At 38.1% G+C, this 27,774-nt stretch overlaps 7 protein-coding genes across 9 annotated transcripts; 3 read left to right on the plus strand and 4 right to left on the minus strand.

The window, feature by feature from the left end:
* Positions 1-2,447: 2,447 nt before the first annotated feature.
* LOC129569729 (outer dense fiber protein 3-B-like) lies at positions 2,448-2,813 on the minus strand. The gene has a single exon (XM_055448867.1). The coding sequence runs from the start codon at positions 2,811-2,813 to the stop codon at positions 2,448-2,450; it is 366 nt and encodes a 121-aa protein (XP_055304842.1).
* A 349-nt stretch (positions 2,814-3,162) lies between these two features.
* On the minus strand, positions 3,163-3,804 carry LOC129569742 (outer dense fiber protein 3-B-like). The gene is made up of 2 exons (XM_055448885.1): positions 3,543-3,804; positions 3,163-3,464 (listed from the first exon to the last, which is right to left on the minus strand). Exons 1-2 carry the CDS (start codon positions 3,735-3,737, stop codon positions 3,294-3,296), a joined length of 366 nt encoding a protein of 121 aa, XP_055304860.1. The 5' UTR covers positions 3,738-3,804; the 3' UTR covers positions 3,163-3,293.
* Positions 3,805-13,560: 9,756 nt separating this feature from the next.
* Positions 13,561-16,061, minus strand: LOC129569734 (uncharacterized). The gene is made up of 8 exons (XM_055448874.1): positions 15,979-16,061; positions 15,818-15,921; positions 15,683-15,754; positions 15,100-15,616; positions 14,431-15,020; positions 14,306-14,363; positions 14,075-14,249; positions 13,561-14,012 (listed from the first exon to the last, which is right to left on the minus strand). The coding sequence occupies exons 1-8, from the start codon at positions 16,058-16,060 to the stop codon at positions 13,577-13,579; spliced, it is 2,034 nt and encodes a 677-aa protein (XP_055304849.1). The 5' UTR covers position 16,061; the 3' UTR covers positions 13,561-13,576.
* Positions 16,062-16,325: 264 nt separating this feature from the next.
* LOC129569738 (phosphoglycerate kinase) lies at positions 16,326-18,128 on the plus strand. The gene is made up of 4 exons (XM_055448880.1): positions 16,326-16,494; positions 16,664-16,772; positions 16,853-17,339; positions 17,402-18,128. Exons 1-4 carry the CDS (start codon positions 16,433-16,435, stop codon positions 17,989-17,991), a joined length of 1,248 nt encoding a protein of 415 aa, XP_055304855.1. The 5' UTR covers positions 16,326-16,432; the 3' UTR covers positions 17,992-18,128.
* A 222-nt stretch (positions 18,129-18,350) lies between these two features.
* LOC129569740 (probable ribosome production factor 1) lies at positions 18,351-19,680 on the minus strand. Its single transcript, XM_055448883.1, has one exon. The coding sequence runs from the start codon at positions 19,560-19,562 to the stop codon at positions 18,447-18,449; it is 1,116 nt and encodes a 371-aa protein (XP_055304858.1). The 5' UTR covers positions 19,563-19,680; the 3' UTR covers positions 18,351-18,446.
* Positions 19,681-19,765: 85 nt separating this feature from the next.
* Positions 19,766-21,697, plus strand: LOC129569741 (peroxisomal biogenesis factor 19). The gene is made up of 6 exons (XM_055448884.1): positions 19,766-20,215; positions 20,405-20,513; positions 20,584-20,687; positions 20,753-20,931; positions 20,999-21,277; positions 21,341-21,697. The coding sequence occupies exons 1-6, from the start codon at positions 20,152-20,154 to the stop codon at positions 21,452-21,454; spliced, it is 849 nt and encodes a 282-aa protein (XP_055304859.1). The 5' UTR covers positions 19,766-20,151; the 3' UTR covers positions 21,455-21,697.
* A 106-nt stretch (positions 21,698-21,803) lies between these two features.
* Positions 21,804-27,152, plus strand: LOC129569737 (protein transport protein Sec24C). Of its 3 annotated transcripts, XM_055448878.1 has the most exons (10): positions 21,856-22,073; positions 22,142-22,215; positions 22,466-22,590; positions 22,658-22,990; positions 23,064-23,465; positions 23,543-24,125; positions 24,198-24,313; positions 24,395-25,474; positions 25,553-26,134; positions 26,222-27,152. In XM_055448878.1, the coding sequence occupies exons 3-10, from the start codon at positions 22,504-22,506 to the stop codon at positions 26,360-26,362; spliced, it is 3,324 nt and encodes a 1,107-aa protein (XP_055304853.1). In that variant the 5' UTR covers positions 21,856-22,073; positions 22,142-22,215; positions 22,466-22,503; the 3' UTR covers positions 26,363-27,152. The 3 variants fall into 3 exon arrangements, with proteins under 3 accessions (XP_055304852.1, XP_055304854.1, XP_055304853.1); XM_055448877.1 differs by lacking the exon at positions 22,142-22,215 and having other exon boundaries at positions 21,804-22,073; XM_055448879.1 differs by lacking the exon at positions 22,142-22,215 and having other exon boundaries at positions 21,838-22,073; positions 23,546-24,125.
* Positions 27,153-27,774: the final 622 nt, after the last annotated feature.

Consider the following 27,774-nt stretch of genomic DNA (forward strand, 5'->3'; position numbering starts at 1 on the left):
TGTGAAACCGGTTGCCAATGACAAAAGCATTTCATGCTATGGCTTGTGAGGCAATTCATTTCATTTCGCCTGTCTCAATAAAGTCAATGCCACCACTATATACAATGAAACTCTGACAAACTATATGGCGAAGATTACTGGTTTACAGTGGTATTGTGACAGTTGCCAGCCACACACATTGGGTGGCATAGTAAACAATTTCAACGAGTGTTCAAGTTTTATTTCGGACCTTAAACGCTCGCTCGTGCCTCTCATTGACAAAGTGTTGTTCGCTGACTTACCGCAAAAAAGTGCAAGCAACCAAAATGAGCAAAATACCAGTGCTGCCGAAGTGATTGAAATCGACGCAAATATGTTGTTGCATTTGGCTGGCAATGCCAATGACACCGTACACAATGAAAATGTTGTGATCGACGAAACGTCAGCAGAACCGATGGACGTGAGTGAAAAAAACGATGACTTGGACATTACAATCGTCCCAAATGTCGAATCGGGTGGTGCTAGATCGAGTGTTTATGCGGACACTCCACGCCCGAACCAAAAACACGGTAACCCTAAAATTGGTTGCCCAATCAACGAAACGATGAAACGTTCGTGCCTCACATCATCCGTTGATAACGCTGCTGATGAAATCACCTGGACACCATCAGCTCAGCAGAGTGCAAGGAATTTGCGCAATTTGGTTCAAGCTCCGGCCCGCAAACCAGTTTACATGAGAAAATTGTTTCGTCAGCTAAACTGTCATCTAAACTGACGAAGAGCGTTCACATCTCACGCTTGTCTATCGACACCACTTGTGATGATATTTTGAATCATTTGCGCTCCATTGATTCCACATTTAACATTGTCAATGAGATTCAATGCAAAAGACTGACACGTGGAGGCCGGCCCATTTCTAGCTACAAATTCATAACGTTCAAACTGATCTTTCCTCGTCAAAACTTTGAACGTATTGTTAACCCGTCGATATGGCCGAAATCAGTTACTGCCTGTGAATTCGTTGACAGAAAGAATCCTCCCTCGTCCTCCACTGAACCTCGCGTAAATACAAATCGGCAGTCAAAAAACGGGGAGCATCGGCATGGCAACGAGAACAGAGCAAAAATATCAAAATCAAAATAAGGAAATCGGTCAAGAAATCCCAAAATCGACCTCCCATCGAACGAGTACATTTTTATTAGGAACATTGTTCCTATGACCATTGTCCTTATTGGAATCTGATACAAGCACCAAAGAAACCAGCCTTTGAAATGAAACACCCATCTTTTGGAAAACACATGGAACGAGATAAAGTTTTGATTGACGCCCGCAACAATCAGTTCCCAGATTTTATAGAAGAACCAGATACCGAATGCACAATCCAGATGCTTGATGTATGTCGACATGGTTTGGAAGCATTAATAAGATATTAATAACTTTTCTTCTTAAATTTTAGATGATCAAAGAAATGCTAGACCACGATCCTGCGAAGTGCCCAATTGCCAGAAAGATTGAAAATGACTTGGCTTTAGTAACTTGGTTCCATGAAGGGTTGAAAATCCGTAACAATATGTCACCTGAGGAATGGAGTATAGTAACGGAAATGAATCTATAATAGGTTGACCTTTGTTTTATGTTAGAAAAAAAAAAGTTTTTTTGAACCAAGCAATTTCGCAAACATGTACCTATATAGATCTACCCGGAATATGATGAGATGGTTTCAAGTAATGAAGCAGCCTTACAAAATGCAAAATACTAATATCAATTGTATTATTTTATGAAAATAAATTTAGTGATTTGAAATCATTTTAAACGTATTTAGTCAAGTTAACTGAAAGGAAATTTTGGAACAGAAAAAATGAAAATAATAAAGCGATTAGTTGCGACATTTTGATCCATTCACCGTCTCAGAGGGTTTGAAACAAAGAAATAAAGACGAATCTGGCTTTGGTATTCACGCGAAAAGTTTTGTATTCGTCGCTGGAAGAGTCACAAGAGAATGAATCGACATCCAAAGAGGGCTGAACTCTGTCGCAGTCGCGATTTCAATAGCAACAATTTCTATACATTTAAGTAATTGATTTTAAGTCTCGCTATCCGATTCATTCAATGTTCATCTATTGTTCTCTCGGTATTTAATTCAACAACTTCCTTTTGTTGGATATCTTTGCAGTCGTTTTCAATTGATTGTTTGAAACATTTGTTCAGCTGAATGAAAATCTTTTAATTTAATCCGAGAAACTCGGAGCAACATTAAAACAATAACAAGTGAAGTAATGCTTGGTAGTTTGTTTGAATGATTTTCCAAGAATACCGATTGAACTAAAGAAGTAAAGTCTTGAATGGCAACCAATATATTGAGGCGCAATAGTTCATTAGTTTTATCACATTTCTTTTTTAGTATAAAATATATTGTTTTCATTACAAATGATTTTGCTCGTTGAAATTAATTAAACTAAAATTTTCGATCAACATTCAGTGGTCTCAGATAGATTCTTCAATTTAGCGCCCATGGTATAAGCTGGTGCTCGTATTCCAGGCTTGAAATTCTGCAAAGAATATGCGTTCGGTGCGGGGGATTGGAAAGCCTCCTTTTCCGGTAATCGTTTATGCATGCTATGCGCTGGAGCTCGTTGGAATGTTTGGTCTTGACCACCAATTATTGAAGGCAATTTATAGGCGTTAGGCGCTGGTGTTGTGAATGCATCTTTGTCTTGCAAACGCAGTCCAAATGTGTAGGCCGGCATTCTGTTCTTTCGAATATCGTGATTATTGAACCCAACGGTCGTTGGCAACGAGTACCGGGCTGGACTTGGCGAACATTTTTTCGACATTTTTTAACTATTTAAAAATAATTTTTTCAACTATTTTAACAAAAAAATTTATTTTCAACAAGAAAAATGTCACAAGGCAATATTCACGTTGCCTATTTTGATTTGTATATGAAGAATCAATGACACAAATATCGAAGGCATTGTGATTAAGAATCATAGATACTATAGCGATTGTTTGAAATTCTGTCATCGTTTTCGTTTTTCTTTAGGTATGTTTTTCAACTTTTCATAGTTGTATGCCAAGAGATGGAAATGAAATCCATTCGTTTCTTCTATAGTTCGTGCCAACTGAGCGTTGAAATTGAATTGTGACTCACAGTCTGTGCGACCAAGAGTATTCTAAAACGACTTTTATTTGCAACATCCTTTTTTATTCAAAATAAATTTTACATCGTTATATATAATATACATTTAATTTCGCAATCAAAGTTGTTCGCTACAAATTTCGGTACTATGCCATCCATAGCTAAGGTATCCAGTTCAACATTCGGTTGTTTGATGCAATGGAGGTATTTTCGCTCCTAAAGTATAAACGGGTGCTCGTGTTCCCGGTTTAAAATTTTGTAGTCCGTAAGTGTTTGGTCCGGGAGCGAAGATATGATCCTTTATGTCGAATTTAGCATGCATCGTATGCGCTGGGGCTCTTTGAACCTTGAAATTTTATTTGTTGTTTTTACTCTCGCTATATTTGAAACATCATTCTATTCTACAATCCAAAAGTGCACTTACGGTTTGATCTTTTCCGGCTAGTGTTGACGGCAAACCGTATGTATTGGGGCCAGGGCTTTCGATTTTTTCTCGATCGGCAAATCGCGCTCCAAATGTATAAGCCGGCATCCTTTGCTTCCGTATATCGTGGCCGTTGTAACCCACGGTTGGCGGTAGTGTGTACCTTGCTGGACTTGGACGGCAATGTTGTGACATAATTTTGATACTTTTTTTTTATTTTCTGCTAACAATGATTTGAACTTTATCTTCGAACAAGTAATCGAACAATTACTTCGATTACTGCTTACAATTACTGCTTACTTCGATTCACAGTATTTGATTTAGCATTCTAAATATTCTACAATCGTCAAAATCTGAGTTGGCATTTGAATTGAATTCTTGACAGAAAATAAATTGACATGCTCCCAAATGGGAAACCAATCCATGATCTGTATTCCCTGTGCAATACCTATTTATATATTTCATTTTGAACGATTGACACATTGCCATTCGACTCACTTCCAGTGCCAATTGCACATTTCATACAAGTTTAATTAGAGAACAATAACTCAATTTTACATCTTCCATTGACAGCGAACAACTCAGTAGACGAAGGTGGAACCAATTGAGAAAACTCGATCATGAAGTTCTGTCATTGAAAAGCTATGATTGCAAAGTCGATTGTAAAGCTCTTACTGCCAATTTCATTGCGACCCTATTCGCGGCATAACTTTAGTTTGCTACATACAGTACATGCTTGCGCTGATAACCATCAAATAATTAAATTAATTAGTGAGCTCAATTCTTGTGCTAGGTTGCTTTTAATTGGAAATTTGTTAAGTAATTTCTTTGAAATTTAGTAGAATTTAATAGCTTTTCAAGTGCCTCTTTGTCACGCATTGGTTTTTCCACGCATTCGCTTGAAAAGAAACTTGTTATCTTTCAATTTGGAATTAGGACTTCAATTTTGGTGTTCAGCCAGAATAAATGTAGTGCCAGAAACTTATTTCATAGATCGAAATATTTTCAATCCGAACGGAACAAATTCAAATGTTTCGTTTCTATTATGTCAAAATTGAACCCACCTCATTTGTTATCGAAAAATGTTTTCTTTGTGAAGAGCATCGTGTACAGAAGTCGTTTAGCTGCAGGCCATTAAGTCGTAATCGTTGTATGTTTTTTTTCTCTCTCTCTCTCTCTTTCTCTCGAAAATAATCAATGTGGGTAAGTATACGTGCTCTAATCGAACGGTACCCACCACAATGGAATACTTCAGTGCATAGTTTGAATACGCTCAGGGAGTTGAGTGCATGCTTACGACAACATTGTATGCTGAAACTTCAAATTGTGAATTGTTGTTATTTCCGTAAAAGCAACAATGACCGCACTTCAATTTCAATTTGTGGTCAAAATTGTCGTGTGCATTTGATGTGCGCACAGTGTTTGAGGCATTCGTCTCCGCAATAAGATTTTATCAAGCAACTTCATATGCAGTGTGCACGTGTGGTACCTTCATTTTATCTCTATGGGTAAAATTGTCAGTGTTGAGCTGCAAGAGTGTGTCTGTGCATCAGCAAATATATGACAATCATCCGAAAAGCAGTTCAATAAACAAAACTGTCGTCCATTAAAAGTTTTCGATTTGCTCTACCATTTTATTGCACTTCATACCACCAGCAAAAACCCAATTTGGAATCCATAGCAAGAAGAAGGAATGTGAAGAGTAAAAAATAAACTTTGAACACCTTTTCCAGTACCAGAAATCCTGTTGTGTTAGCTGCATTGCGCTCATGGCAGCACATCGTACATTGAATCGAATCGAATCGATTGAATGACAAACTACCCGGCACGTTCGTTCAAATTTCCTCCAGTGCAAAATTACTCTCAATTTGAAATGATTTTTCCGATGTCGAATCGATGTTCTGCGAATGTAGACTTTGGCTCTCTTTTTTTTCGTTCACTGTATCCACCCTCGCGCATCGCAAAAATCCATCAAGAAAAACAAACAAGAAACAGTCGAATACTTCAATCCGCAGACATTGCCTATCGGCATTATTTTAGTTTATATTTTCTGTCTGTTGGCGAATGCGTATAATGAATTTTCAATCCAATGGATTACGCTGGATACATACAAAAATGGCAGTGAAATAGAAAATCGTAATAGTTCGTATATTGATGATTGAATGTGAATGGGTAATTCATCTATTCACTACAGATTCGTAACCATTCAAATGCAAAGATAAAATCCACTCATCCAATTCAGTCAATGTTGAAAAAAGATAACGGCTCAATCGCATCTTGCATTTTTACTTCAATACTAAATACTGTTTCTTCGCGTGTGTACCGAAAAGAGTGTGCACTGTGCAGTCTATCCCATTTCACAGCGAATATTAAACATCGAGCACTTTTTTTTATGAATGACTGAAGCCACTGTTCATTTCAGCTACCGCGATGCATCCGCTTTCCGTTAGAAATTCGTTTCATACTTTTTTATCGCATGCACATTTTGTCTGTTGATTGGCTCCATTTGATGCGATTGAACGATGCAAATCCCGTGCAGAGCAATAATTGAAATGTTACCATCCAACGACAATGTCGACGTCATCCATTCGATGCGTTCTTTTTACTTTCGAAACATTTCACATTCTATTATTTATCATCGAAAAAAAAACTCAAACCATTTACTTGATGCACTCAAGTGATAAGCATTCACCAATGTAAAATTCGATAAAATAAAACAAAGTTACAAATTTATGAACAATATATTTCAACGTATAAAAGTTTGAACATTTTAGATCCCAATCTGAAGTTTTTTCTATTCGAGTGTCATTTATTTATTCTATTTTTATGTCTACAAATAATTGAAAACCGTATTGATGGAATATTCAAATTTTACACGCAGGCAACGAAGTTATTTATTATTTTATAGAAAATAGTGTTTCCTACCGTTGCTTTCTTTGTCATTGTCGCAGTGAAAATCTAACATTTATTTGCTCTTGTGTAATGCATTTATATTGTATGCCACAGTATTGGCGCCATTATGCAAAGACTCTGTTCGAAGTTTGAAGCAATTGCAATGTTATTTGCTGAGATCGATACCCAGAAGATATAGAATTTATGGCATTGGTTAAGTTTTATGAAGCGAACGGACGGCAAGTCAACTAAGCTTCGATATAACAAGCATGCTCCAAGTTACAGTAAACTAGCAACTTTGTGTTGTACAATGTACATACTCGTATGCGGTCTCTCCTACTTTTTCTCTTTCACTCCCATACACTACGACTACTGTATCAAAACGATTCCAAAGCACGAACCGTTTTTATTTTCACTACGATGTGGTCTATACCAAGGGCGCTCCTCACGCATAACAGAGGAAATTGGACCGTTGTTGAAAAACAATCGGAAATTAAACCGGAACAAAATATCGAGTAATTGCGGATGTTTTATGTTTATGAAGCAGACAAATGGCATGCCAAATATCTATTCGACCGCATAAATTTCGGTCTATCCGATAAAATCGAATGCAGTGTGTTCAATGACTTTCAATATTTGATCCAATATATAATGCACAGTTGCCGATAATGCAGAAAATCATAAATTTTTGGATGATTCCAAATATTGGCTGGTATGCTTGCGGTTTGAATTCAATCCAACATTCATTTCGTCTCCTTTGACATTCAAAATGTTGATGACTCTTACCGCACGTGCTCAAATACTGTTCAGACTCATTTAGTTTTTCGTTCGCAATAAATTCACGATAGACAATTTTCATTGATCTCACAAATCCCGTAAGTGCAATTTTTTTCCATGCTGGGATAATACTGGATTCTAATAAATAAGTTTTTCGTTTCGTGTAATCTCGATAAAGGTTGGTATCAGCAAAAGAAAAAAAAATCGATTCGCTTTTCTGTTTCAGTTTTACTAGGGAAAAATATCGATAATAATCACAACTTAAGATTCGCTTATTCGAGTGACATTGGCAAAAGTATTTTGCTTAAGGAAAAAAACGAAAGAGATACGTTAAATCAGTTGTCATTTTTTTCCGACTTTGCAACTTTTTCCTCCATGAAAAGCGATAAAACTTTTGACCGATTATGTTGGTAATCACGTAGCCACGACGAACAACTGCAAAATGGGCACAAAACCAAAAATAAAACGGACGCAAACAAACAACCAACCAGAAAAAAAAACTCTTCAGCCGAGAAAACTTTTGCTGTGTAGCACATCACGGAGATACGGAGACGTCGGAAACAAATGGCTGGATTTTTTTCGCATTTCTCGTTGAAATAAATTTTATTTCAATGCGGAAAACCGTAAGATCAAAGAAGAGCTCGGTGTCAATGGAGGATGTGTGTGTATGTGTGCTCGCGAGTGAACGAATGTTTTTATGCTTTGGGTCATTTTTCTTACAGTTATTTATAGCTGGTGAATTTGTTTCATTGTCAACTTGATAATACTGCGCCACAGAAGTGGCTTTGAAGCTTTCTATTTTTTGCTGATGAGCTCGATTTTTTTTCTTCCCGTGCATCTAACCACTTGGAGACTATTTCCAAATCCAGAAATCCAGATTATGATGTTGCTAACCTACATAAAAACCATAACATAGTGTGTGGCATGAACATTTGGAAAGCCAACATCTGTGTTTGTTTCAAATTTACTTATGATGCTTTTTGTTCGTTCACAGTCTGACTGATGGCTGCGTTAATTTTCGGTCCAAACCCGACCGAGAAAAAACATATTAGCACCATCGTTTGCCGATTTCTATACACGAATTAGGAACACATTGAATGAAATAAAATTCCCTTTTACCATCGGCTCAATAAAAATACTTTTTGAATGTATATTTTTTTCTGCGATAAGACCCAAATAAAGGCATGTATGTGCTTATTACTTTCATCTGCACACTGCGGACCAGTGAAAAACATTAAAAGGGTCGAAAAAGTGCACAAGCATTTGAGTTAATGTACGTAATATATATTTGAGCATTATACCATTCCCTTTTCATCTCCTTCTCTCTTTCACAGCGCACATTTTCTTAATTATATGTCATTTTGATCTGATGATAATATTTTACGGACATTCGCCAGAACTCACAGAGCAACATATAGTCATGCACATTATTTGTATACGTTTTGGCTGTAAAGTGTTTTTTCGTCGAATAAAATTGGGGGGCTATGGAAGACTGATTTTATTCAGACCCTTAATTCCTAATGGAATTAAGCCATACGTTTTAAAATGATGGGCTGCTTATGAATGCCATCACATTAGAAGAATCCTTTAATTTACATTTGCTTCCAATTTGAAATGGTTCAAACGTTTGGTGCAAACAACCCATTTTTGTGTAAACCAATTCACTTTGTCAATATCTATAAATGATTTCATATTTATCTGCACGAAACATTCATCCCGGCTAAATAACGAAATAATCCAGTTGAAAAAATTTAATCCATCCAACCTCAGCTCGCAAATATAAAAGTCTGACGGATGGGAATCCGTGTGGAAGGAAAGTGCTAGCATTTATCTGACTTTTTTTTCTCTCTCTCTGTCTGACAAACAGAAGCCACAGACGGAAAATTTCTTAATATTTTACTAATGACTTCGTTTTTTTTCTCGCCTGCACGACATGCCGCATTGTGATATCATTTCATTGCGGAAAACGATGCTTTTTCAATATACTGTTATTTACAAAGCATAATGAAAAAGGATTTGCTGCAACTTTTTCCTCGGGAAAATTAAACTTTTTAATTAATTAAGTATTTTGTTTGTTGCGGTTGAACCTGCAGATATACGTTCTCATTTTATTATATGACATTCACGTTTCGTTCCTCTATATCGTGTAGAACCGCGTCGTCAAATACGACGACTTCATATGCACGGGGATTTTATATGATTTATATTGAGGTGCATTCCAAAACAGTGAGCATTAAGCTCATGAGTTGTAAAAATTAAAAGTTTTCCATCACCGGAGAAAATCTTTCGGGGTGTCAAAGTAAACAAATCGCATTAAGTTCTTGAAATCAAAATTAAATCACTCGAAATTGCTATATCGTCTGGGGTGGTCTAAGTGTTGGCGTGTGAAATTTGTGACAAAATGTTCCACGGTAATTTATTCGATGTAAACGAACATCGTAATTACAGTGCGAAAATGTGCACAGCACAAGCAGACGGAGCACCGCATTCGGGTGTGAGATGAGGATTCAACAACGATGATGAAGGAGGTTATTGAAAATGCGGCATTTTGTTGTACAAGAGATACACTGTATATTTCATGCCGTACGCTTTGAATATGGTTTCGATCTCAATTACTAAAAATCATATCTCTTCCCTCGTGCCGTTGCGCCGAGAGACATTCTCGGCGCACATTGTCATTCGGTATATATATATATGTGTGTGTGTAGATATAGCTGGCAATGCGATGAAACTTTGGCTCGTCACTTTACAAACAGGGCGAAATGGAGTTCAAAGTTTACGTGTTGAAATTTAATTTTCTTAAAATGTTCGCTAGTTTTAAGCTTAAGTGCGAACGAAACAGAGTGTTCGCTTGGCTGTTTCGTGGTTTTCATCATCGAAATGACATGAAAGTTTACGATGAAAAATCAGACAAGCGGTAAATGCTAACTCACCGAAACGAAGGAAGAAAAAAGAAATGGAAAAGAAGAAACTTGAGTCGTTCGCACAACAAATAAATGCACAGAGTGAAGCAAACTTTCAAATCGAGTTCCGTTTTTTCGAACACAACCAGACGAATGGGTTCTTTTTTCGTAACAAGTGTGAGAAGAAAAATCCGGAGTAAATATAGTTGTCAACTTTTTCAACTCTTATTTTGCTCTTGCCAGCAAAATTAAAATCAAGAAAATTTGTTGTCAAAAACGCAGCGACAGAGATTTTACTTTGCGTCATAAAAGTTTTAATATTTTGAGGGATGTTTGGATAAACGAAAAGTTGTAAGAATTTAAAATTTCTGCCAACTATTTCAACACCATGTGTTTGACAGCAAATGGTGTACATGTCTTTTCATGTTCCAAATTGATTCGTCACTTACTCACTCTTGACATATTTTTTGCGTCATAATCATGCACTGCATGTGCACCGCATTTAAATCGATTGACAGAAAAGCAACCAGAATCGGATTGTCATTATCCATTCGCATTTTCTACAAAAAAAGTAAAATCATCATCATCATATGCACATTTTGATCAAAGAGAGTTCATGCAAGCATGAGCTTGCAAATAAAAGTAATGTATTCTAAAACATTTATATGCATCATAAGGATACATGCGTACATTCCGAAAAAGTGTTCTCCTTAATTTTTCAGAAGCCACTTTTTGCATGCATCATGTTAAATTGTACATTCAGTCGCATTCCGCATGCAGTAGTTGTTTTCGAGCATCCAACAACAACTCGATTAATTCCGAACGTGTAATTTGAAATGTCTGCACCGAATTTCGGTGCGTGAATCATTTACATCAGGCCATTTCCAAATTTTCAGCTTTGCTTTCGCTTTTCGGTTCTGCAACTAATGTTACTTTCATAATAACAATTTGTGTTTTGTTGTCTCATCATAGCAGACGTCTGTATTGTGTGTTATGATTACAAAATAATGGTGCCGTATCTATTTTTCTCTCGGCTTCTTTTAACAAGCACCGCATTCTTTTGCACACAATGAATAGCCCGAACGTGATGTGAAAGTACAACAAGTTGTTTGTTTTATTTTGTGAGGTAAAATCGGAACGATAGCATTTTTTCTGGGGAGAAAATAAGCGAAACAATTCCAATCGAAAGCAAAATGGGAAAATAGTAACTGAATTATTACTGAATGTGTTGACGTTGTCGAAAGCAGAAAAATGAGCGCGCTACGAAATACACAAACGGAACTGAATTGAATTCATGTCATTCCATTTTCTTCTCATTCGTTTTTTTCTCGCTTCCTTGTTTCCACTTTCATTTGTATTTTTTTGCGACGTCTATGTTTAAAGCATACTCGAGGCTGTATGTGTGTGTGTGTGGATGGAATGATGCATGTACGCTTTGAATTAAAATTGCGAACATTTTTTTCTCTCACTCTCTTCTCTTTTTTCTCTTCACTGAGCAAACGAGAAGAGAATAAACGATTCGGTTCTGTGTGTATTACCCTGGAGGCTGTTCGCCTTGAATGACTTGCAACATCATCTCCAGTCTGCGTTTCAATTGATTGATTACATTGTTGGTGTTCGGGAACTGGTGCCGTATATTTAAAAAATAACACAAAAACCAGGAACGTCTCTCACTCACTCACTCGCACGCATCACACACAAAAAGTGGCTCGTTTTCGTGGAGTGTATTAAGCTAATTCAAATTCATCAGACGTCGAACTTTTTTTTCCACGCTAGCACCTCTTTTCACCATTCCCCAAATTAAAATGGGAAAACGACGCAAAGGGATAACAGTTCCAGTGAAAAGATATTGTTTTCATATCGAAATGCCTTTTATTAACTTCCTTCGATTCAAATGAAGCACGACAAAATGGAGCGAAAATCAACCAAAGACCCAATTGGTCGTATATTGGTAATCTCGATGCTGGGTGATGAAAGATCAATAGATAGGAGAAATCGATGACTTTTCATTTTGTGTTTGCTTTCATTTCCGGTTATTTTTCACATGAAATCACAAACTTTCCGCCAACTCATTTCGTACACTGACATTTTAATTATTATTTATGACCAATCGTGGCGTGGCGTGGTGATTGTGCTAAGGCGAAACGAATGAACTTGATCAATGTTTTGACGTCTCGCCGGAAACAAATCCGTACACATCATATAAACGATGCATTGATAATGTTTTGACACCTTAGGCGAACATTCTTCGCAAATATCTTTTCGGAATATTCCAATCACATTTAAGACCAAATGATGAAACTTTTATTGAAGAAGCCAGGTTATATTTAACATTCAGGTAACATAAATGAAATTTTCATTCAGGAAATGCTATTTATAACGAAACGACAATATGTCTCTTGTGGTCGATCCATTGCATACCTGTCGAAACGGTGGCAAATTTTTCCACAAAACGTTTATCGATTGCAATTATCAGATTGTCTTCAGATGTTCATAAGTTTGTTTTGTAGTTTGATTGATCGATTCAGTTGGCAAACTTCGCCACACATTTCTTCCCACTGCCTTCTTCCCACCCCATGCCATGAACAATTTTATATACACTTTTAGCATCATCTAAATTCAATTAAATGAAATATGGATCGGAATATATGTCATTTTTTTTCAAGTGATCACTTCAAAGAAGACGACAAAAAAATACTGAAATTGGAAATATTCAGTTACCATGTTTCTTGCTTTGTGTTGTGAAATAAGCTTTTTAGTAGCAGACCTGTTGTTGTTGGCGCATCAAATATTGGGCACTGTCATACACACACACGACGGTAACAAGCCAGCAACCGAAAAGTTATCGCTCGGAATGCTTTGCTTTGTGCGCGTTCATAACAAGTATAAAGTGAGTGACAATTGATGCGTGATTTTGATTACACAGACTTTTCAATTGAATTTTCCATATTTCGAGAGGGGCTTTTTAGCACTTTGCATATTCCACCTGAATACGTCCATAAAGTTTCGTTTTGCGCCAGCAAATAGAATCTAGACAATTTTATCGGAAGTTTTGTGAATGATATTACGCCGCCGTTGCTGCGTTCAGTACTTCACGTTTCCACATTCAGTTGATTCACATCTCGGCGAACACGATATTCAATTCAAAGGAAATGATAATTTCGTTTTGGCTCATAGCACCAGGTGAATGCGATCTCGTAATGATTCAAAAAGTTTTTCGCCGTTGATACGCTTTTATTATTATGCCAAAAATCTTCATTATCACATCAACGGCACGGTGCGAAGGGAACTCTTGATAAATTGGACTTGTGCTCTTATTTCCACCGAATTACGGAATGAAATTTCTATATCAAAGCCAAACTCTTTGAAACTGGTGCAAATAAATGCAGATGAATTGAATTAGAATTCTATTTCAAATGATTACACAGTGAATAGGTGTCGTTTTACACATCTCAATTTGATTTATTCGGCATTACTTTTTTCAGTGGTATTGTTTTCAATACTTTTAGCGCTAACACTTGGTGCTTCGCCAACCTCTGATCCTTCCACATCTTTTTCAACATTTTCTTCTACATCTTTCTCCCCATTTTCCGTTGGTGCTGTGCTTTCAATTTCGTCAGCTTTGCTTTCGACTTCGTCGTTAGCTTTGCTCTCGCCATCCTGTTCACCTTCCTCTGCACCTATGCCTTCTTCACCTTCGTCATCCTCCAATAGCCCCTCGAATTTCATCTCGGCTTCAGCTTCTTCCTCAGAAATACTGATATAGCCCAACGGGAATATGACATCGCACTCATCTCGGCCATCGAGCTCGTTTTGGCTCACAAACTCCGGTTCCAGTTCAACAAGTGCCAACAAAGCTTCAGTATTCGCAATTACTTTCAATATAAATTTGTCTTCACTGGAAAAAATATTTTGTAGTGAAAAAAACACGTGGAAAACACATAATTGGTCAAAATTTACGGTTCCATGATGCCCATGCGATACTCTATTCCCGTTTTGCATACGAGTACCGTATTTTCATAATTTTCACCATCAACAAAGCCTCTGAACAGCCCATGAGCCAGTATTTCCTTGTGATATTCGAGATGATCCTTCATAAAGTCCAAAATTTCCTCATGTCTTGATGCGGGAAAAACTATTGAAACTCGTTAGAAAAAAATGAAAAAATGCAATGAAATTCAACAGTCATACCAACAATAACATAACGATCGGCGCCTGGTGGATCCATTGGCAGAAAGAAGCTAAGGAGCTGTTTATTGGAATTTGAAATGAAAAGAGTTAAGATTTTTATTTCTTGGAAATTGTGATAAAATTACCCTTCGAAAGTATAGATAAAGGATTGATGCATGGGATCTTGGCGTCGGTGGAGTCCAAACTGGACAAACATGTGCTGTTTCTTTATCCTTTGGATCAAAAATAACTTCACCTCTAGCTGACGATTTGGACGCCTTTGAGGCTACCTTTTTCTTCTTATTTGGCTTCTTCTGCTCTCCTTCTACTTCTTCTGGTTTCGTGTTTTCAATCACTTCAACGAGCGCCTCTTTGATACATTTGTTATGCATTTTGGTAATGCGTTCTTCAGTATACACCATTATACTTTCGCTGAGTAACTTTATTATATCTTGGTCCGATTCGATGAACTGCAAATCAATCGGCTCAATTTGAATTGGGTCGGCTTTTGCTCGTTTCAAATCCATCAAGGGAACTGGTAACATTGGAAGTTTAAATGGTAGCGCTTCTTGTTCTCCCTCTTCAACTTGCACTTCTTCGACTTTGACTTCGGCTTCCTTCTTCGTTTTGGCCTCTTTCGGTTTCTTTCCTTTCTTTCCCTTTCTTGCCTTCTTGTCTTTTGCCTTTTCAAATTCGGCTTCCACTCTTAATGACTTTGCAAATTCAGCAAACATCTCTGGAATTTTGAGCAGAACCAACAGACATTTTAACAGATGAAAATACATTGAATTTCGAAATTAAAAGCATATTTATACCATCAATCGGACGTAACTCCCCTGAAGCCATCTTCCAGGCTATAATCAAAACCTCCCTATCTCTGATGTGGTTGAATAGAACTGGTGACATATTTTGGGTGTCAAAATTAATCATTTCCAAGTCTTCTCTTGTGATTTTCGTGGTCACATTGGTTTTCATAGCCATATTGCTCTGTGTCGATGGCTCGATCAGGTTCCCAAGCAATTTATCATCTAAAACATGTGGCATAAACACTGTGACACCAACATCGGCCACATTATCCATTATGCTATCGGTTACGCTCATTCGATAATCGTGAACGAGTTGAGCCTTTTTCATTTGATCTTGTTTCCTATTGAAAATCATTTCGTCTCGTTTGGTTCTGAAGCGCTGGCCCTCGAGTGCACTCATTTCACGTAGTTCGAATGTCTGTCGTCCAGTTTGCGCACCTGATTTAAATAGAGCAATTTCCTCCTTCAGTATACTAAGAAGCTCAGTTACATTTGTGCCATAGTACGAATTGATTATGCGACCATCCTGATCAAGTCAAAGAATATATTTCAATTTAAAACAAATTATTCTTCAAAGTTTTTTGTGTCATACTAAAACAATCAAGTAGGCTGGTTCACTTTTGTGTCGAAATCGCCTGAAAACATCAATTTGATCCGCGTTTACCTGCAAAAACCAAATACAGCTAGTAGAAAATCCACGAGTGACTATTTATTTAATTGGACTCACACTTGTTACTTGAAGATCGTCACCAGCATGCACCATTTTAAAATCGCGCAGATTCGTTGCGATGGCATTGCATGGGCCAAAAAATCCGTCGTATACATTTAGCACTACAAAATATTGAGTTAAAAAATTCAGTATAGAAACTGACACATTTTTATACAAACAATGAACGCATTTCGTTTTGAGAAGCTCGTTCAACTCTTCATTGGTTTTAATATCGGCCAAAGCTGCACCTCTTCTCGCCATCACGTTTGCTGCAACCAAATAATATTTCGATAAATGCAAGTATTTTATTCAAAATCAGAAAATCTGTGTTGTAAAATAAGTTTTAAAGACAGAAAATTCAATGTTTGCTTGCGTTTTAAATTTCCGTTGATTTTATTTCTCCAATTCCACTTGAATTATATGTGACGAGCTTTCCATAGGCTCATTTGAAAGTTCTTCAAGAGATGGCATTAGTTTCTTCGTATCTACAATATTGATTCGTTTTGAAATGACATTGAGGTGACATTTACACTCCAATTGATAGCATTGGTGCAAGAGTTTTTGCGGTGTTTGCAGCAAAAGAGTTTAAGTTCACGATCACTAAGGATTTTTCGTAAATTTCAATTAGCAAAAATGGCATTGAACAAACTTAGCGTTGAAAAGGTCGATGTTGCTGGAAAGCGCGTCTTGATTCGGTAAGTTTTATTGAATTTTCAACGAATTACAGTCATATCACGTAATTTCGGCTTAGCAACATGCAATAATGTACTGAAGTGCGATTCAAGTTTTGACACTTGACTTCAATGAACATGAACAAATCTTGCGGAGTGAATGATTGTATGTGACATTTTTGCGTTATTTCAGCGTTGATTTTAATGTGCCAATGAAAGAGGGGAAAATCACGAGCAACCAACGTATCGTCGCTGCTTTGGACACCGTGAAACACGTTTTGGGCAGAAATGCTAAGTCTGTTGTAAGTACCTGTTACGTAATTCATTAGTTACTATTTCGTTAAAAATCATCGATATTCCAAATATATAAATATGATTTTAGGTGCTCTGCTCACATTTGGGTCGTCCAGATGGCAACAAAAATCTGAAATACACCTTGGCTCCAGTTGCCGATGAATTGAAAACATTGTTGGGCAAAGACGTCAAATTCTTGAACGATTGCGTTGGCGCAGAGGTGGAAGAGGCTTGCAAAGACCCAGCACCTGGCTCCATCATTTTGTTGGAAAATTTGCGCTTCTACGTCGAGGAAGAAGGTAAAGGTGTTGATGCCAATGGCGCCAAAGTCAAGGCTGATCCAGCCAAAGTAAAAGCATTCCGTGAAAGTTTGCGCAAATTGGCGGATGTCTATGTCAACGACGCATTCGGCACAGCCCATCGTGCACACAGCTCAATGTTGGGAGAAGGTTACGATGTTCGTGCTGCTGGTCTTCTCTTGAGCAAAGAATTGAAATACTTCTCACAAGCCTTGGACAACCCATCACGACCATTTTTGGCTATCTTGGGCGGTGCTAAAGTCGCTGACAAAATTCGTAAGTAGTAAAAACAGTTGTTTTTTTTCGGATTTGAATTAATTGTGTTTGTTTTGTTACAGAATTGATCGAAAATTTGTTGGACAAAGTTGATGAGATGATCATTGGCGGTGGTATGGCTTTCACTTTCTTGAAAGTACTCAACAACTTGAGCATTGGAGGCTCATTGTTCGATGCAGATGGTGCAAAAATTGTACCAAAATTAATTGAAAAAGCAAAAGCAAAGAATGTTCAAATCCACTTGCCAGTCGATTTCGTGACCGGTGATAAATTCGCTGAGGACGCTGCTGTTGGTAGCGCTGATGTTAGCGGCGGTATTCCAGATGGATGTATGGGCTTGGATGTTGGACCAAAAACCAACGAAGCCTTTTCTGCTGTCGTTGCACGCGCCAAACTCATCGTGTGGAACGGACCACCAGGTGTGTTCGAATTCAAGAGCTTCGCCAACGGTACCAAATCATTGATGGATGCTGTTGTTGCTGCCACCAAAAATGGAACCGTTTCCATTATCGGCGGAGGTGATACTGCTTCATGCTGCGCGAAATGGGGAACAGAAGAAAGCGTTTCCCACGTCTCAACCGGCGGTGGTGCTTCACTGGAATTGCTCGAAGGAAAAGTCTTGCCTGGTGTAGCTGCTCTGAGCGATAACTAAATTGTTCATTCTATTCACGTGAATTTTCGGTTTATGAAACCACAATAACAATAACGATTGAAATTGTATAAATGTCATCATTTAATTAAAAAAACAAAAAAAAAATACAATAAAGTAAAGTTCTGATTCCAAAGAAATATGGAAATGCGTTTTTCGGAAGGTAGCATAATTTTCAGATGGAGCGATGATGAACACACCTAAAATTGTTAGATTTTAACAAGCTTATTTGTAGACTGAATGTGTGTCAGCCAATAATGTATGAATCTACATGCCAATAAAAGATTTAATGGGGCTGATTGATAAGTCCAAAATTGAAATATGTTTCAAGAGAATAAACAGCTTAATAAAAACTAATGGACTTTTTCTGAATAATTATCATTTTATTTAATTTATTCATTCATTCAAAGTTCATACATTTTTTTGTTAAAACAATTTGTTTAGATTCTGATGAAAATTTATAAGAAGAATCGTCGACGACCTTCCATTGCGTGTCGTTTGTTTGTTATCATCCAGTCGTAATCACCGTATTTGCTGTCGAATGTACCTTCTTGAACTGATCTCAACTTCAGCGTGAATCTCGGCCCCAATTCTCGGAGTTTAGCTCGGCTTCCGTCTTTAGCGAATTCGTAGCGATGGTGTCGGAAGAAAATGTAATCACGTTGATTGTGAAATGTAACCGCACGACGTCCTTTAAATTCTGGATCGTGGTGGAACAATGCGCCCAGCATACGACCAACAGACAAACCCAAACGTGTTGTGAAATTCGTTAGAATCACTTCCGGCCGATGTTTGGTGAATTCTAAATGACTACGACGAATTTCCTTAGTGATACGTACATTGCTCAATTTGAAGTGAGCCGTTGGCCCATTGGGCAAATGAACAACTACCATACCGTTTGGTTCACGATTATTCTCGTTGATAATGATGATATCGGTGAAGTTCTCTCGGATCGCACTTTTCACCATCTTCTTAATGGATGACCGATTTCGGATTTTAGCCAACGCATTTGGAATGATACGGGCCAGTTCAATGCCAAATTTCCTGGTTTTGGTAACGGGGTTATCGGCATAGGTGATCAGCACTTTGGGTGTGTATTCACGTGCAAAATATTCGCTGAAATCATCAATTTCCAACTCTTTCCGCAACTCTTCATTGTCGGAATCTTCAAGATTTTCGACTGTTGTGTGGTCCTTTTCACGTAAACTTTCGATTGTATGACCGGTGCTGCGTGGACCACCTTCCAATTTGCGTTGTTTACGCGCTTTTTTCTGTTCTTTTTTCTTGGCCTGTTGCTGTTTCTTGAATAACTTATGACGAATTTCTTTATTCCTGATCAAATTCAGTGGATTGATGCGCATTGTTTTGGTTCTTTTACCCTCGCCTTCTTCACCATCCTCATGCCCATCGTCATCGTTATCGTCACCATCACCGCTTTCTTGTCCACCATCATTGTCGTTCATATCGGTTTCTTTCCATTTTCCATTCACCTGCTTGATTGTCTTCTTCTTCTTCGCTGGCTTCTGCTTAACCTCCTCTTCATCAAAACTGTCCATATCACTTGTGTCCGACATTATAAATTCTTAATTTTAGTCTATAACCTGATTGAAACAATGCGAAACGATTCGAAGTATTCAAAAATATCAAAGCAGCATGGTCGGTCCTAAATGACATGTTCGGTTGAACAACATTGAAGTGAGACAAATATATGGTGCAACATCTTCTGTCTCTGTTTCGACCACGGGCGACCTCTACATTTCCAGGTTTCGTTCAGTTGAACAAAAATTACACAAACTATTTAATGAGTATGCACCTAATTGCATAGACAATTAAAGTGAATGGAGAATTTTGTGCTTGGAAGTATTTTCCATTAAAAGTCATTACTCGTCTCAATTGTAATTAAAGACTTAATCGATATTTCAACGTTGCATTCATGCCAAAATATCAACACGAACCACGAACTACGATCTGTCACTTTGACACTTGTTTATTTGTCGAGTAAAAAAAACACCCACAGAACTTTTTTTTCCTTCGGTTCACTGCGATTTTCTTTATGTCACATCGTGAAAGTTATATCGCAGTTTTAGTCTACTAAAATCGATTCGAAATAATTGGTGTGACACGAATTTCGTTCAACTCAGCCGCACATACGAAATATTCAGAATGTCGGACAAGGCGTCAAATTCAAAATCAGTGAATGATAAAGATTTGGACGATTTATTGAATAGTGAGTATTCGAATTTACGACGCAGTCTGACTCATTTAATCGGAAGAGCAACAATTGCGAATGCAAATTATGTAATTTAAATAAATTTCAATTGGATGTCATGTGTTCAAATGGAACGGGCCAATTTCTCTTTTCGTTCGCTCTAAGCAAAAGAACATAATCAACAATGAAATAAAAATCGTATTTTAGGCGCCCTAAATGATTTTGACGCTGGAAATCAATCGAAGAGCGGAGATAAAAGTGCAGATGCTTCGGAGCCCAAAGCAAGCGCTGAAGTATGGAATGAAGAATTCATCACGTGAGTCATCTTTTTCAGATTGTTTGCATTTTCATCGAAATTCATAATGTGCTTCAAATGATTACCGTAGGCAACAAGCTAAATTGTTTGAAGAACGCATGGCCAATGTGTTTGGCGGAGTTGATAATGCTCCGTCTGGAGATCAAATTAACATGACTTTCCAAAAAATGGCTGGTATGATTGAAACAAAGTCTACTGTTTGAAAATGATTTTCTAACTATTGAATTTCGAACAAACAGAAGCGGCAGCTATGGCAGTGCAGGGAATGGATGAGAACGCAACTTTACCGACTGAGCCCCAATTAGCTGATAGTTTGACAGAAGCGTTGAAGTCTTTGAAAGAAGGATCAGGCCTTTTGCAAGAGCCAATCCCACCAGAAGGATTGTCTGGAATGTTCTCCGGGTTGAACTTGGATGATGTAGGCTTCGAGTTTCATTCACAATTTTTACGCAATAATTTTGACATTTATATGTTTATTTGTTCAGGATTCCGGCGATAATCCATTCCTGCCGGTGATGCAAGGCATGATGCAGTCTTTGCTAAGTGCCGAAGTTTTGTTGCCGAGCCTAAAAGAAATGCTTGAGAAATACCCCGCATGGTTGGACGAGAACAAAGATAAAATCAGTGAAGCGGACAAAGACCGATATGGCAAACAACAAGAGCTCTTCAAAGTCATCTGCACGGAGTTGGAGAAGGAGACGCCAAACGATTCGACTGAAGTCAAAAATGAACGTTTCAAAATTGTTTTGAAGAACATGCAGAAAGTATGTCCATAAATGAAGATTAATTACTTTTATGGAAAACTAACAGACAATGGTTTTTTACAGTTGAATGAGTACGGACAACCGCCAGCCGATTTGATCGGTAATCCAACTGCAGGCGGCATCCCAGAATTTGACCCAGGTCAATTCAGTGACCCATCACAATGCAATCTCATGTAAACAATCAAGGACCACGGTGCATTTCAGAAACGAAACAAAAATATTTCACAGATTTATCATGCGCATAGTTTTTATTTTAGATTAATGGGCATTACGTTATTTGTTTGTTGGAGATTTCAAAAATATTATTTTCCTTTTTCTTCCCTATTTTTTTGGTATTGTGAAACAATCAAAACAATTTTCTATGAAAACGAAAAAAAAACTGAGAAATAAATTTACAAACGTACCAAACAACAACGCGAACAATTTGTTGTTTGTTTTCAATTAGCATACGGGAGCATTGAATGAAATGTCAAAGATTAAGATAAAGAAGAGTATATGAGATGAAACCTAACCTCATTTGCATCACCGTCATAAATGTCATAGCAACGATAGGTCATCCAAGCGTTTCGTTCAGTTCCATATTGCTGCCACGCAGGCGACGACTGACAGAGACAATATCAAAGTGTACATATACTAGGTATTTACTGCATGAAAGCAGTCTGACGTGGAAAAGTATTGCTTGCAAAAGTTTTTAAACTCATAAAAGAAACAAAACGAAGAAAAATAAATATTCAGCTTGTGTCTGAAGAATGAACATTTTGCCGGCAGCAATTCGCACGTATTGAAAATCAGAAAGGTAAATTAAATGCCAGCAAATAAATAATCAAACGGGAAAAATCACTAAACGTAAACGAAATTGTATAGCGAAAATTTCCCCAGTGCATAAAGTGAAAGTTGCTTTTGACTTGGAGTGTTCAGAGAGTCTTCAAACGATTTGTGTAATTTTTCAGAAAAATATTTACTTTTTGAGTGAAACAATTGTTCAAATAAAAATAAATTGAAGAAAAACAATCAAAACTTTGCTTTTTCATGTCTGTGCTTATGTGTACCGGATATTACAAAACGTATTTTGTTGGAAGCAATTTTTAGTGACGTGACAACATTCAGTGTTTCGAAACATTTAATCAATTTGTTTTTTTCCCCTCTAAACGACGTCTGGATCTAATTGGTGCCTAACTGTTTCCACAGATTTTTTTGTTTAGAATTAATTCATCAATCGATCGAAAATGAATCCTCAATATAGTCAGCCGCCGCAGCCAACTCCAAATTTTCCACCACAACCGAACTACAATGGCAATCAACTGCCACCGAATGTAATGTTATTTTAATGTCTTATTTTAAATCGAAAAGTAAAGTGATTGATTCCTTTTCAAAATACAGAGGTTGCCGAATCAAATGGCTGGTCTGTCGCTGAATAATGATTTTGCATCGGCCAAAGCATCGCCAAGACAAATGCATGCAGCTCCAAATCAGCCACCTTTTGGGAACTTGCCACCACAGGCTGCGTATGCAAATAAACCAGTGATGGCACCGCCGGTTGCACAACAGCCTCAATTGCAGCAACAACAACAACAACCGAATCAAGCATTAAATAACAGACCCCCGATGCCCCCTAGCAATATCAATCCAAATCCATATGCACCGCCTACGGCGAACGGTGCACCACAAGCGCAACCACCATTCAATGGTTCGACCAGTCAATTTCCACCACAAGTAAGTCTGAACCTAAACATCACAACTAACATTATCGAACCCTTGATTAACAATTTGTTTTTTTCATTTTTAGCCACAAGCACCATTACAACAGGGTCCGCCCAATCCACAACTTCCACCACAACAGAATCGTCCCCCATCTGCAAATCCGAATTTTGCACACCCACCATTGCCTGGACAGTTATCTGGTCAACTGCCTCAAGCTAACGGTCCAGACAGTCAGCTAAGACAAGCATCACAACCATTGCAGCAGTATCCACAGGCATCGTTGCAACAGCAACCCCAGCAACCGATTGCGCAGCCACCATTGAATCAAGTGCCTACTAATCCAATGGGAGCACCGCCATTGCCAAATCAACATTATCCCCCAGGTCCTGCATTGGTCTCTCCCGGTGCACAGCAGCCACCATTCGCAGGCAATCAACAACAACCACAATACAGCAATAAAATGCCCCCAATGCCACAGTATCCACAGGTAAATCTATATATATTTTTTGGCCCTTTCCCTTGGCAAATAGTTGTGAATAATGTGTTTTGATTATTATAATTTAGCAGCAACAACCGCTTCAACAGATGCCACCGCAGCCCAACTATCCGCAGCAGCCAGGTTACGGGCCACAGGGAAATATGCCACCAATTAATCGTCCTCAGTATACTCAACCCGGTCCTGGACAATACAATCAACCAAATCAGTATCCACCTGGCATGGCTGCACCACCACCACAACGTCGTCTTGATCCCGATCAAATGCCAAACCCGATTCAAGTTATGACTGAAAACCAACGTTCAATCACCGGACCGTTTGTAACGAATGAAATTGGCGCCGTGCCACCATTGGTAACAACCAAATTCATTACTCATGATCAAGGAAATTCTGGTCCACGTTTCATTCGATCGACCATGTACAATGTACCAGCAACACCAGATATGATTAAACAAACTTCAGTGCCGTTCTCACTGATCATTTCGCCATTTGCCGAAACCGGCGAAGGTGAAATTGTTCCACCAATCGTTGATTTCGGTGAACTTGGTCCGATTCGATGCGTTCGATGCAAGGCTTACATGTCGCCAAACATGCAATTCGTTGATGCCGGTCGTCGTTTCCGTTGTGCAATGTGCAAAGCCACTACCGAAGGTAAGTGATGAGCATACAGGACGACAATCGCAACTTTTTTTTCTTAATCTATTGTTTGTTGAAAACTTACAGTTCCATCGGAGTACTTCCAACACTTGGACCATGCTGGTCAGCGAGTCGATAAGTACGAGAGACCAGAACTGGTTTTAGGCACATACGAATTTGTTGCGACAAAAGAATACTGTCGAGTAAGTTTCACTTCTATAGATACCAAATGCCACTGTATTTATTCAGAACTAATGGGTTCAATTCATTTTTCATTTGTTCAGGAAAATAAACCATCGAAGCCGCCAGCATTTATTTTCGTAATCGATGTATCTTACAACAACATCAAATCCGGTTTGGTGCATTTGTTGTGCCGTGAAATGAAGAATATTTTGAAAAATCTCCCAATCGACCAGGGTCACGATCGCTCGAAAATGAAAGTCGGTTTCATCACATACAACAATTCGGTTCATTTCTACAATTGCAAAGAGAATTTGGCGCAGCCACAAATGATGGTTGTGGGTGACATTCATGAAATGTTTATGCCACTGTTGGACGGTTTCTTCGTTGATCCTGAGGAGTCGGGCGCTGTTATCGACGCTTTGATGGAGCAAATTCCGAAAATGTTTGGCGATACACGTGAAACAGAGACGATATTGTTGCCAGCCGTTCAAGCTGGCTTGGAAGCAATTAAAGCATCCGAATGCTCGGGCAAATTGTTGGTGCTCCACTCATCGTTGCCGGTATCAGATGCACCCGGTCGTCTTCAGAATCGCGAGGACCGTAAGCTTCTCGGCACTGAAAAGGAAAAGACTATTTTGAGTCCACAAAACAACGCATACAACAATTTGGGACAGGAATGTGTTTTAGCCGGTTGTTCTGTAGACTTATTTATTTTTAACAATTCATACATCGATTTGGCTACGATTGGTCAGGTGTCACGTTTAACAGGCGGTGAAATCTATAAGTACACCTATTTCCAAGCCGATATCGATGGACCGCGAGTGATTTCCGATCTGATCAAGAATGTTTCGCGTCCGATTGCCTTCGATGCCGTTATGCGTGTGAGAACGTCAGCTGGAATTCGACCAACCGAATTTTATGGTCATTTCTTCATGAGTAACACCACTGATATGGATTTGGCATCCATTTCAAGCGGTAAATCGATTGGAATCGAAATTAAACATGACGACAAGTTGCCGCCCGAAGAGAACGTGTACATTCAAGTAGCACTTTTGTTCACATCGTGCAGCGGTCAACGTCGTATTCGAATCTTGAATTTAGCCATGAAAACATGCACTCAAATGGCCGATTTATTCCGATGTTGCGATTTGGATGCGGTGGTTCTCTACTTTGGCAAACAGGTAAAGTGTCACCCTAATTTATTGTCACCTCATCACTTTGCTCATTTCGATTTGGTATCTACTTTTTACTAACTATAGTTGATGACCAAACTTTTGGATTCCACACCGCGAGCTGTTCGCGAAGCACTCGAAACAAGATGTGCCCAAATATTGGCATGCTATCGCAAGAATTGTGCATCGCCAACGTCGGCCGGCCAATTGATTTTGCCCGAATGTATGAAACTGTTGCCGTTGTATGTGTCTTGTATGATGAAGAACGATGCGCTTTCCGGTGGATCCGATATGTCTTGCGATGATCGCTCGTATGTCATGCAATTTGTACAGATTATGGATCTGCCGATGTCAGTGTTCTACTTCTATCCACGGCTGATCCCAATCCACGACGTCAATCCAAACGATACAGACATTCCAGCACCGATTCGATGCACAGTTGAGAAATTGGCCGATGATGGGGCATATATCTTAGAAAATGGCGTTCATTTGTTTGTTTGGATAGGTTTAAGTTTGGCACCGGAGTTCACACAGGCCGTATTTAGTACGCAATGCTCGCTACAAATTGACACCGATCGACCGGGCTTACCAGTATTGGACAATCCACTATCGAAACGAGTGCGTGGCATCATCGACAGCATCCAAGCGGAACGGCCACGTTGTATGAGAGTAAGTTGACTGCACGATGAGTCTGAGAAATCAAAACCAATTCGCAGACATTCATTTTAATTCATTCAATTATTGACACGTTTCTAGGTAACGGTTGTGCGATCACGCGACAAACTGGAGAATGTATTGCGACACTATTTGATTGAAGATCGTTCTGGAAACGGCATGGCTAGCTATGTGGACTACTTATGTCATTTGCACAAGGAAATTCGAGCCCTCTTAAGCTAGCTGGAATCAACGTCAGTGCGTGATCCGAACGTAACGACTTACAGTCGCAGTATATCACAACAACGCATGATAAATACCCGTTATCGCAGATCATTGATTGGCAGATAGCTCAAATAAATCCGTATCTTTCTAATTACCCGATTGCAATTCTTTCGAAAAGAGAAGAACCCACTAAAAATCACTCGTTGTAATTTCAATTTGATTATTTTGTTGCTAATAAAAATAAAATCCGAAACGTATGAGATCGGAACTATTGTAAGTGAGGGAAATACTTCATGTTTGCATTCATGAAAAAATATAAATCGCTGTAAATGTTCGAGGGATAGAAACTTTCTTTCAAATGTGGCCACAAAATAATACAGATTATTAAAAAAAAAACGAATTGTTTGCAAATATATGTATGTATACAAGGAAGAAAGACAGAGAGAGAGAAAGGGAAATTGGATTAAAATGAAATTTTGGTCAACCCCCACACTATCAATACTTTTTTGTTGATTTTTAATTTAATTATCTTTTTTTATATTTCAATGTTTCTGCTATTATTTTTTTTTCAATTTTATTCAAATTAAAACTAATTCTGAGGTCGATATAGTTTCAACATCATTATAAACAGAGGGAAATTTATCAATTTTGTTGTTGTATGTAATCTTGCTGAAGTCACGTCCGATCAAAAGCAAGTTAGATAAAAAAAAACACTTTTTTGGAAAACAATTTATTATCAAGAATTTTAAAATGTTATCAATATACAATTAGACACATATAAATAAATAAATGAAAAGAAATGGGAAAATGTTTTCACGTTTCACTTTAAATATGTTTTGATGTCCAAAGGTGAGCTCTTTCAATGCATCAATGCATGCTGATGGATTTTACTTACAATGTTGGGTTCTATTTGGAAACTGAAGCAAGTTGAAAACGATGTCGGTCCAACACAGGCGGATCTAAACAGTGCCTAAAAGTTATGCCGCCCTGTGTCTTTCTTGCCGCCCCAGTTTATTGAACTTCCCGCTTCGGTATGACTTGTGCCCAGATCCAGTACCGGTCTCACGTCTACATGCTTTTTTAGTTGTTTTCATTCAATGGAGGAATTCTGACTCTACCTAGGTATATGCCACAACATAGCTGTGCCTAAAATCCAAATGAAAAACTCAATTGCTTGTTATTGTTCGTTTTGCTGTTAATTCCATTTCCAGCTTTATTTTCGATTTGCATTTCAAATTTACATTTTTCATCGCTATCAATGTGTCTTCGTGTGTTCATGTTCATGTTTTTTTTTGTTAGTGTTCAGTGTTCACATACATAATAAATTTGATTGATCGTTAAAATTTCGTTCACATTCATTTTAGTTAAATTGTTGTTTTAGTTAAATTGCCAAAACGAGGCAAATTGTTTTTTTTTGTGTTTATCGTAAA

Source organism: Sitodiplosis mosellana, unplaced genomic scaffold, assembly GCF_009176505.1.
Source record: "Sitodiplosis mosellana isolate CC-2019 unplaced genomic scaffold, AAFC_SMos_1.0 Smas_scaffold_42, whole genome shotgun sequence".
NCBI lineage: Eukaryota > Metazoa > Arthropoda > Insecta > Diptera > Cecidomyiidae > Sitodiplosis > Sitodiplosis mosellana.